The sequence below is a fragment of the Oratosquilla oratoria genome, chromosome 5 (assembly GCF_046742065.1).
Source record: "Oratosquilla oratoria isolate Oo_2021 chromosome 5, ASM4674206v1, whole genome shotgun sequence".
Classification (NCBI taxonomy): Eukaryota; Metazoa; Arthropoda; class Malacostraca; order Stomatopoda; family Squillidae; genus Oratosquilla; species Oratosquilla oratoria.
The window spans coordinates 26,138,508-26,149,881 of NC_134781.1; the positions used below are offsets into that span (position 1 = coordinate 26,138,508).

General features: G+C 42.6%; 1 protein-coding gene across 1 annotated transcript; it reads left to right on the top strand.

The window, feature by feature from the left end:
• The first annotated feature begins 290 nt into the window (after positions 1 to 290).
• LOC143025419 (uncharacterized) lies at positions 291 to 10,788 on the top strand. Its single transcript, XM_076185078.1, has 5 exons — positions 291 to 409; positions 1,313 to 1,526; positions 2,289 to 2,429; positions 4,327 to 4,463; positions 5,559 to 10,788. The coding sequence occupies exons 1-5, from the start codon at positions 295 to 297 to the stop codon at positions 5,762 to 5,764; spliced, it is 813 nt and encodes a 270-aa protein (XP_076041193.1). The 5' UTR covers positions 291 to 294; the 3' UTR covers positions 5,765 to 10,788.
• The last annotated feature ends 586 nt before the right edge of the window (positions 10,789 to 11,374 follow it).

Here is an 11,374-nt window from a genome sequence, read left to right on the forward strand (position 1 = left end):
TTCATATCTTGGACTTTTATCTACCTTCACCTACGCTGCTTTGGAAATAATCTAGAACGCTTTGTACCCCCGTAATCCATTTATTTACTTGCCTATGCTCCTTCGCCTTGAAGAAATATTCTAGACCGCTTTATGCCCTCGAAATACATTTTTTAACGAAACGCTCCTTGGCTTTAGAGAAATTACTTGGACCTCATTGTGCTTCCTTAAACTACAGTTGTTGTTTTTCTAACCCACGCTTCTTCGTATTTAAGAGATAATCTAGAATGTTCTTTTCTCGCGACAGGCATCTTCATGAACAGTGTGGGGAACCTCTCGGCCAAGTACGAGATTGATGTCACCCCGGCAGGATACACTTTCATCATATGGAGCGTCATCTACGTGTGGCTCTTCATGGCTCATGTCTATGGTACGTGGTCGAAGGTTTAGCAATTGCGCGCTAACACACACACACACACACACACGCACACACACACACACACACACACACACACACACAAACAAACACAAAACACAGCTGTTCAGTAGCTTACTGTTTTTTTTATGTCTGTAACAACATCTTTGCACTGTCATGGTTTTATAATTCTGTAGGCTGTTTATTTTCAGCAGTAATGCTGCTATACCCAACAAACCGTATATTATTATCATCACACACAGACACACAGACAGACAGACACACACACACACACACACACACACACGCATATGACTTACGGTTACTGAGAGTAGGATGCCTAGTCCCATCCTCTGTCCCGTTGGAGTTGCCTTTTACGACCCGAGCGGGAACTCGATGGCAGTATTCTTTCTTCCCCCAACCACAGGGGGCAAAGGCGAAAATGTAAATATATATTCAAGAAAGTGGTACAGGACTGTATTAAGAAGGGAGCAGCATAACGGACTACAATAAACTAGCATCATTTCTCAATCACAGCAAAATAATGTGTGACACTGGTCCGTAGGGGCGCCCTAAACAGTCCCTAAAGTAGCAGCTATATGCTGCTGAGCAAGATTTTACTGTACATTAACATGTAGCCAACACCCTAGATGGAGGTAAATATATATTTATATATCATATGTATGCATATACTTGTATGTACATGTATATGTATACATATGTATAAAAATGTGTTGGGGTGAAAAGTACAATGGGAAATAGGAATCCGGGGGTGTATACGAAGAGAAGACTCTATGAAGGGGATGATTGTTCCTACAGCATTGCATGGAATAGAGAGAGGGAGAGATGAAGAACCGCTATTTTGTGCCCAAAACCCTCGACCAAAGTTGTAAATATTTTTGTGTGTTTTTTTTCCAGCCTTGATTCTTCTGTGCCGGCGCAACGCTGTTGGCGCTGCCTTCATGAGCCCCCCTGTGTTGACTCCGTGGCCCGTGGCCATTTACACCTTCAACCTCCTATGCAACATCACTTGGGTTTTCTTGTGGGACCACCAGCTCATAATCTACTCGTCTGCCTTCCTGTGGGCCATCGCCCTCTCCAACTGGATCGCCCTTGGCTGGCTACATAGAAAGTAGGTCGCGCTTAGTACAATCGTCGTCGTTTTGTGTCTTTGTTCATCATGTCGTGTTTTATCCTTTTCTTTTTCATCTGTAAGTTCGTTTACTTTTTTGGACCTGCAAGTCCACAGGTAATGTTAACTGTCTTTGGCAAGAATGTCGCTCTTCTCGATGTTCCTCGCTTGCTCTTTGTCTTTTCTGAGGACTTTTAGCATTAATAGGAACGTGACCTTTTTCCGTAACAACGTGACATTTTCTTCCCTGGTTTGGATATTCCTCTCGATGTAAAGTTCATGAATAATCAAGAACACTACCGTGTACATGATCAAACAAAAAATCAGCATATAAACTATATACTTTGAAGATTGAGGTTATGTTCATATCAGACGATTTTATTCAAGTGATGGGACTTAATCGGGTCGTATTGGGGTGGCTAAATGATACAAAATCGAAACTATTATGTATATATGATTTAGAACCACAGAACAAACGTGCGTACGCTCCGTGAGCGGAATCGAGACTGACTCCACTTTGGGTTGGCGGGAAAATTCAGAGACGCGCGTTGTCTCACTAGTTTTTACATATTTTGTACAAAAATAACATAATCCTAATAACTGAAAGTATATAAATTTCATAGAAATTATATATAAAATGTGAAAGCATTTATTTCCCAATCTACTAACAAGTACAATATGTGACAAACGTATATTAGCATGCACGCACACCACAACAGAGCTTTGGCCGACGGTAGCGTCATCCTGTTTTTCCTCTCACAGTGTCTACGTGCACGGACCCTGGATGGCGCGCCACGCTAAGGTCGACCTCTGGATGCTGCGAATCCTGTGGCACAATGGCCTGGCCCTTTACACAGCCTGGACCACCGTCGCTGCTCTCCTCAATCTCGGCATTGCCCTCAGGTAAAGGCATATCTTTCAAGGTAAGGTCGTTGCTCTTAAGCAGGGGCTGTCAACCTATTTTCTAACCACCGTCGCTGCTCTCCTCAATCTCGGCATTGCCTCTGGTAAAGGCATGTCCTTCAAGGTAAGGTCGTTGCTCTTAGGCAGGGGACTGTCAACCTATTTTCTAACGCATCCTATCTTGTATTGTTTCTTAATCATCTGGAAGCCAACTCAACACAGAAGGAAATGGCCAGGTACATCGCTAATTACCACGAGTTTTCTGTATACGTCAGTAGAAGCACCACTATGTGAGGACGAGTTTCTTATTTGTACAACTTTTCGCTCATTCGAGCGTTAACAAGTACATAGACGAAAATAAACAACTGAGAATGAATACAGCAGAACCCAGAAGGACGGGGAGAGGGAGCTGGGGGTTGATATGTCTGTGTGGTGGGGATTTTGTCATAAGGACATAAGCTCTACATGCATAGGTCCAATATCGTGTAGAAAGATGGAACTAATACACAATTGTTAAGTGAGTGTTAATATTTGAAATCACAAATTGATTGATTTAGTCAAATTCAATTCCATTTTGGAAACCCACGTGTGTGTACGTGTTTTTAATTGCCTTTTTGATTGATCTTGCTGAATATCAGTAATAAAATAATTTGAAAACCACTTCACTAACTTGCCATATAGTCGTCAGCTATCTTTAAAGCTTTCGTTTATGGATATGATATGATAGGTTTCATAAGAATCCTTAATCATGACTAAGGAGGTAAAATCGTGATAAAAATAAAGGTAGAGGAAGGAAGGAAGAAAGGAAGGAAAGAAGGAGGGACGCATAGAGGAAGGGATGAAGAGAGGAAGGGACGAAGGGAGGAAAGAAAATAAGGAAGGGACGAAGTATCTGAGGAAGGAAGGAAGGAGGAAGGAAGGAAGGAAGGAGAGGAAGCCGCAAATCTAAGGTGAAAGAAACCTTGGTCAAGCACGATCGTGGTCGCCTCCTTCCAACCCATTGAATGACGTGATGTATTAGATCGACCTCCTTGCGGTCGCTGCTAATCCACATGCGAGTTTATCAAGCGACGAAGAAAGAAACTGAGGTGAACTGCCGGACTCTTGACCGATTGACAAGTCATTCAAACCATTGACCTCTTCAGGTGTAGACCACAACAGGCTCCGCTTTCAGATTCTATCAACAGTCTCATCTCTACACGGAAACGTTGCCGCCTTCGAGGATTCGTATTTCCCGATCTGGGAGTCTTCAGACTTTTGAATGTGATTCAGACTTCGTGGATTTGGACTCTTCGCCGAACTCAGAACCTCCGCATCTGCACAACATAGGTTAAGGTCTTCGCCAAACTGAGGTTCTGATGAAGACCCCCGTGCTTCTGGACCCACCAAATTGAAAACTGCAGATGTTGCTATGTGAGCGTGCGGCTTCAAGCAGCCGGACCAATTTCCTTAATGACTGGGGGAAGTAGAAACACGCGCTCGAGACGGATTGCATTATTGGATTGCAACTTGCGTGGATCACGTCTTGCATTGGTCAAAGAGAGAGGAGGAGGAGGAGGAAGAGAAAGTGGAACGAGAGGGATTGGGGATAAGAAATTTTTTTTTTTTATTCGTCTCTGTTGCAACTGCATCGGTGTAACAAGGTTTGTAGCCTCGTTCACGTAGTCCTTTCAGCACCGGATGGGACTTTTACTTGTTTATTCTGGCTGCTTTCAAGCTATTTCATTCATGCCATTGGTAGTCCTACAGTAGTTAGCCTCTCTCCTAATATACCTCACTTTCCTCCTCCTACTTTTTATTTATTTTGTTTTATTTTATTTTATCTTATTTTTAGATACAAAGTCGAGGCTCTCTTTCCTCCTCCTCATAATTCCTTTCTTTCTTTCTTTTTTCGCAGATACGAAGCCGGATTGGATATGCAGACGGTGTCCTACGTGGTCCTAGGCACCCTGTCGGCCATCATGATCCTCTGGTTTATCCTCGAAAACACCGTTCTTGACCGTTTCGTCCGTTACACCGTCACGCCTTACGCAGGTGAGGCGCGTCGAGGTGTGATCAAGGAAGGTCCCCTCGTGGCATTCAGGGTTTCGATTTTTCAGTGTGGAGGAGGAGGGGCTTGGGAGGGAGAGGGAGGGAGGGAGGGAGAGAGGGAGAGAGGGGGAGAGAGGGAGGGAGAGAAGGAGAGAGGGAGAGGTAGAGGGAGGGAGGGAGGAAGGGAGGGAGAGAGAGAACGAGGGAAAGAGAGAGAGGGAAGGAGAGAGGGGGGGAGGGAGAGAGAGAGAGAGAGAGAGAGAGAGAGAGAGGGGGGAGGAAGAGAGAGAGAGGGAGGGAGAGGGTAGAGGAAGAGAGAGAGAGAGGGAGGGAGAGGGTAGAGGAAGAGAGAGAGAGAGGGAGGGAGAGGGTAGAGGAGGAGTAGTAATACGAGAGGGATGGGGATCGAAATGGCTTTCTTGTTTATAAAATATTTCTATTGGTTCTTTCAACTGGTCCGTCAACTTGTGGGTGATATGCGGTAGTATGGCGATGGTGATCTTCCAGGTCTTTTATTTGTTCAGCCATTTTTATTCTTGACTTTTGGACCATTCGCCCAGTAATTTCATCTTTGAGGTTTCAAGTTTACAAAACAGTTTGCCCTTAAGGGACCTACATCTTCAGCTGACTTATCTTTCAATGGAACAATTACACTGTATTTTGAAAAATAAGTTCACAACAAAGAGCATAATTAGAACCTTGGTCATTCTGGGGCATGTTGAGTAAATCCATCACAGTTGTATCCCTGGGATCTGATAGGATTTGAGAATTCTTGTATCGGACTAGGCCCAAATATTGGCCATCTGTTCCAGGCAACTTGAAGTGTCTGAAGAAATGAGGAATAGTTGTAGTGGATTGGCTAGTGATATTTTTTAATGTGTGTCTGAGAGGGAAATGTGCTAGAGGAATGGAGAGTGCTTATATAGTTCCGCTTTTCAAGGGAAAAGGGGACAAATATGAATGTCGTAGTTTTATAGGGCTCAGTCTGTTGCATTTTATTGATTGTGATGATCACAAATTATCAAACATGATCGTGTTCTGATGTAGTTTTCTTTGTAAAGTCTCCCAAGTGACTACTTTCTCATTGTCTCTCCCCAGTTATCGTGCACGCCGTGGTAGGAATCTACTTCAAGAAATACGACCTGGTGCCGATCGAAACCGGCTACTTCATCGTGGCCCTCCTTGGCACGGCCGTCTTCTGCCTAGTGGCCCGCATTGGTCTGGTTATCCTTCGCGGATGCAAGCGGCCCCTCTACACCAACAACAAGATTGGCGATGACCCAGTTATGAGCTACGCCGCTTGATATTGGGGATACGTCGACATCAACCACCACGCCGCTGCTTCCACGCTCAGAGCCTACTCAAGTCTCTAGGGGAGGTGTTTGTGTACCCTGGGACACACCCATCGTTACGTCGGAACGGTGCCTGTGTACCACGGAACACAAGGAGTCCCCTTCTTGCGGGATGGGTCTCGTAGATCCTGGGATACATATGCTGTTCTTCTGGGGCAGGGACAACCGTGCGCCTCCTCAAGGTGTCCGCCTCGTCCCCAATGGAGACCTAGATGTTCCCAAGGCTGCAGGTCTTTCTCTGTTAATCCTTTGTCGACAGCCTCGTGCCAGAGTCTAGATGATCATCACAAGAGGGTAACGCAGACTATTCTAAACTGATCATTTGGTCTAGACAGCTCGCTAGATTTATGAACATAGCATTCTTGCAAGTATTGGAACGTGTCAGAAGACCTATAGAACTCCGCGCGGGGCTGCAGATTTTCACAATGATCATGGCTTTTGTTCTTGTATACGTGACTGTCGTTAAAAAAAGATAAACGGCGTATCTGTTCGACAAAAAAAAACTTGAAAAATAATCTGAACTAACTCCGCAAACTTAGTCTATTTCGTAAAACTTGAAAGAACACTGGACCTACTTCATATGATAAAACCGAAAAAAATAATCCAAGCTTACCTTAAAGAACTACACGTCATCTACACATATTCCACAGTTACTCTGTTGAACGCCACAGTTACTTTCTAGAGTAAAAGGTTTTTTCTAAGAACTGTTATGATGCTGTGCTCGACGTGCCTCTACGTTCGTACCCTAATTCTCGCCTCCACGCCTGTCATCATCCTGGGACGAAAGGCGTGAGGACCAATACTACAGTCTTGCGCGACGACCTCAGGTGCAACATGGGGTACGTTTGGTTAAAAAAAAAAAAAAAAATCTGTGTACTTTCAGATACCCAAAGGAAATTAACGTCTCCTGTGTTCTTTCGAATACCCGTCTTTCTGCAATTGGAGATCAGGATGTGTGATTGGTCGTTTCTGATATCCGAAAGCGATATGTGACAAGGAACTCCCTAACCTACAGAAATGACAAATATATCTAGGCAACTAAATACGCGAGACAACCCGAACTCTGGAGACGATGCGTATGCTAACCTTTCTCAAGATTCTGGGGGACCATTGCTATTCCGAACTCCAACGAAATGCCTAACAATCCAGGAGACAGATTTATAATTAACTGACCATTAATCCGCGCGATCCAGAAATCAGCCTCGGTATTTGTTATGCTGCCTGACCCTCCACACGATCCAGGTGGATATTAAGATAAAATCCTTCGCTCATGTAGTGAGATGATGATGATGAGAGTAACTGGGATGCACGATAGATAACGCGTAAGCTTTCGAAAAAATTATTTTTTAATTTGTGTTTTAGATGTCTGTCTTTCTTTTACGATGATCGTCCGGAAAATTCCCCAAATTGTAGATAATTTAGAGAATTCCGTTTTTGGAGAAAAGTCCGTACGAATCTAGGGAACCCGGTAGATGAATATATTTTTTCCTTTCTTTTAATTGTTGAGCTCTCCAAAACAATTTTAATGAATATTTTGTAGATTGTTTTTATTCCTCAAAGGCTATACTGTAGAGAAAGTATTTGGTGATTTGTACAGGTATGTGGGTATACATCTGCATCAAATTTTTTGACAATCAAAGGTTATGTAAGGTTGCTTAGGCGTAGTGAGTACCAAGTACGAGCAGATCCTGGACTCGAGCTCTTCAAGAAGTGCAAACAAATAATTTGTTTACTCTACACAAGAAAATTAAGAAACTTTAAGGATACAATACCTTAATGGCTGTCAATTTGATCACAAGTGAATTACGATCACCTAAAGCAGAGATAAACTAAATTGCAATTGATCCTTTTGGAGAATTGACAAAATTGAAATATCTGGATTAGCTTTAGTTAGGGTATTTCGAATGTAGATGTGTAAATACATTAGCACTTCAGTTGTGAAGAATTTATTTTATCTCTAGGTGGCATATCGCGCCTGCATATGCAATAGGTATAACTTTGTAAACAAATAGCGCGTTCTGAATGGTGACGCACTGCACAAAGGACCAATTAGCTTCCAGGAAACTCTCCCGACTCCTCCCCCACTTCCCTTTTTAGACGCCTTCGCTGGAAACTGGAAAGAAAACCTTTAAGTGTTCCAGTCCCGCTCACATACAGTTGCCCTCATTTGCAGTCAACACATGTAGAATAGTAACAAGAAAATAATAACATAAGACATTTCCTCCACTACTTTCAATACCTAATCCTGTCGACATGATGGTATACTGTGCAGGTTTAACTCAGTCGAATTAATTCAGTCTAGTATTGATTAGAGCAAAGTCAGTCAAGTATACCATGATGCTGAACAAAAATAGGTAAATCCTAGTATTTTTCTAAAGCAATAAATCCTAGGATTGAAGTTGAATCCTGTGATGTTTTTATTTACTTCTAGGAGTAATCTAGGCACCTCTCGGGTTTTCGATAACACTGCCCAATGTCGTGATGATTCAGTGAGGCCTATTAGCCACTTCACGATTTTTTGATCTTGCTGAACGCCTAACGGTTTTATCCCGCTGGGAGGCCCCAAAGCAGGATTGGATGAACTGTTTCGAGTAGTTCAGATCAATTTCGATCAGTTCTAGATCATGGTCACATTTAGCCCTGGGTTGTCTTCGGCTAGACAGAACCATTTGACGTTAACCAAAAACGAAATCTGTACATAAGCCACGGGTGGTATTACTGGATTAGGTCACACAGGTCAAGTACCATGTAAACAGATGTCGCACGGGTAAGGAGACCGACCTTGGTTAGGATGCTGACGTACATTTTTTCTATTCGTTTTGGGGGAAGTGTTAAGCTACCAAAATGAGGATGTTTCACGATTAAAGCTTATGTCAATTCCCTGTCCACACGAGCGTAGTGTCTGGAGATACAAGCGAGAATTTTAATGTTGGAATTATCGACTTTGCTTTCATACAAACACGAACAAGTCAGTCACCGAAAACGATATTCTCGCTTGTGTCGGCTGACAGTGAATGCTTCTGTGGACGGGGTTCAAGTCGCACAGAGACTGTGGGATGGTCAAAGGGGATTGAGGATTTGTTAGCTGTACGTCTCAATGGTTGACAATAATTTAGTGGATTATAACGGCAACCTTTGCCGATAGGATACTTTACAGACCTCGAGGTCGGATGCAAAATAAACACACAAACAATAAACAAACGAACAAATTCTTTGTGTTGCTTAGTCGAACGCGTAGAAGTAGGATTGGAACGAATATTCCGTTCGAAGGAAAAGGTTTTAGACTGAATTTTTGTAAAGGGTGTTGTTGCCTGAGTTAGTGAAAACGATATTTTCGGAAATTGGAGTAGAAGGGTTAATCACTTTTATGCTTTGGATGACTACGTTAAACAGGTTTGCCAGGGATATTTGAAATGTTTTCATTCTATATAATCTAAATCTGTAACTATTTGAATATTAAATTTCTGCTTAGCGCATTCATTAGAGATGGGTATATTGGTTTCATACGTCTATATTTACGAGAGGGTGGAGTTATAGGTGAGAATTAACTAGTGAAGAATAAGGCAAAAGTATAATTCCAATTTTGACACAAATTGATATGAATATGATCTGAAGTTGACATGTACCTCATTCAAGATCATCAAGTTCGTACGTGTACAAATGTCGATTCTAAATTATTGGCGGGAACAGTGATTAGAAACCAAATTAGATCCGGTCACGTAGGTACAGACGACAATACATTTCTAGACCAACAGACACACAAAGAGCACAACACGCAAAGATGCAATTTCCTCCTTTGTTTAGGCCACGACGCAGCATATTGTCGACATTTGTCAGCGGCGACGTCGTCGTCTGTCGTCGTCTGCTTGCCAAGAAACTCCGAACGCCTGATCCAATGTATCTCATAAGAAACGGTTCTCAAAATCGATCAGAGCATAGACCTGCCTTTGTAAAAGGGAAGATGTAGAGGATTTTTTTGTCTCGTACTTTGACATAGCAACATGATTCATAAACTTGGTTCTGGCTGCCACTAAATTATCTCGGTCAGTAGGGATGGATCCAGGACTGCAATTCTGCCTAATATAAGACTCCTAACGCCCAGAGTCTGCGATACTTGAACTGAGTGGAAGCTTTATGAAGTATAAAACAGCTTCAGAAGAGGCTGGGCCATAATATTCTGTGCACACGTTTCGTCTGTCACATTTATGGCTAGATTTTCCTGCTCATCATTTTCAGACTAATATACTCATTTTTGGTCCTGTTAAAGAAGCATCAAATATTAATACGAATTTTGAGAGTATTTCTTTTATTTATTTCTATTTTTTATATATCTTCTATTTTAGCGATTTGCAAGTTTCAGGTTCCTTAGCCTCCGTTTTCTATTCTGGCTGTTCCAAGGCTGTATAAAATGCGTACGACAAAGTAGCGATTTTGGCAAGTAGGCAGACATGTTGAAAAACAATGTTCTTATAAGCAACGGACTCTCCATCTCCCTTCCTTCATTCCCATTGTCTTCCCTCGTATTTTCTTCCTTCTCCTCCTCCTCCTCCTCCTCTTCCTCTTCCCTCCTCCTCCTCCTACTTCCTCCTCCTCCTCCTCCTCCTCCCTACTATTCCTTCCTCCCTGTATATTAACTCTATATCCATCCCCTCTTCACCTCCCCTCTGCTATTTGTAGTTTTCTTCTATTCCCTGTTCTCTCCTCCTCCCCTCTACTCATTCCACCTTCCTCCTCTCATTCCACCCTCCTCTCATTCCCCTGCTATGGTGACGTCAGCATTTACCCAAAGATGTGGGTTGAGAGCTTTCTTTACCGTTTTTGTTGGTTGTCACGATTGTTTTTTCTAGATATGATGAGCGAGTCGTGGGTAGGCAGTGATGTTACTATATTGAGACAGTTTCTCTCTCTCTCTCTCTCTCTCTCTCTCTCTCTCTCTCTCTCTCTCTCTCTCTCTCTCTCTCTCTCTCTCTCTCTCTCTCTCTCTCGTGTAAAATAAAATAAAGCAATAATTCCAGACGTCGCGTCTCTTGTAGTAAAATTATTTCCATTTCCTCGAAGGATAAACACAGCTTACGAAGACAAACCCAGATCCAGTTCAATGTAGCAGAAGCAGTCCAGGGATGACAAATTCGTTTGATCCGTTGCAAACTATTTTTTCAAATTTTTAAATTTGATTTGTTGTGCTAACCGTCGCAACCACTTTTTTTCCATTTCGTATTTTGTAACACGTCTGTGATGTCACGTATTCCAAGAGAACATTGGCTTTCGACATGTCTTGTTTCTCAATCTTTCACCCCGCACTACCTTGCTCTTATTCCAGCTGTACGGCGAATTTTTTTTAAAGACAGACGGTTGAGACAGTCTGACAGTATTTACGAGAACAGGTCTGGTGGTTTAGCCAGTCTTTTATTGTTTTCATCCGTAATGACATACTCTATAGGATATTTGAATTTTTAGTTTTCTTTGCTACATTGTAAATAAAGATTATGTTACGTTTCCTAGGATGAATATTAGTTTTCTAAACGGTGCGGCGGTCGTTAAGCGCGACTCGCCGGTCGGGGG

Bases quoted from the DNA above. Each gene is read 5' to 3' on its own strand.
- LOC143025419 (XM_076185078.1), top strand. From the start codon at position 295: ATGAACAGTGTGGGGAACCTCTCGGCCAAGTACGAGATTGATGTCACC. The intron at 2,430-4,326 runs GTAAAGGCATAT...CTTTTTTCGCAG, and splicing joins AATCTCGGCATTGCCCTCAG to ATACGAAGCCGGATTGGATA. The intron at 4,464-5,558 runs GTGAGGCGCGTC...GTCTCTCCCCAG, and splicing joins CACCGTCACGCCTTACGCAG to TTATCGTGCACGCCGTGGTA.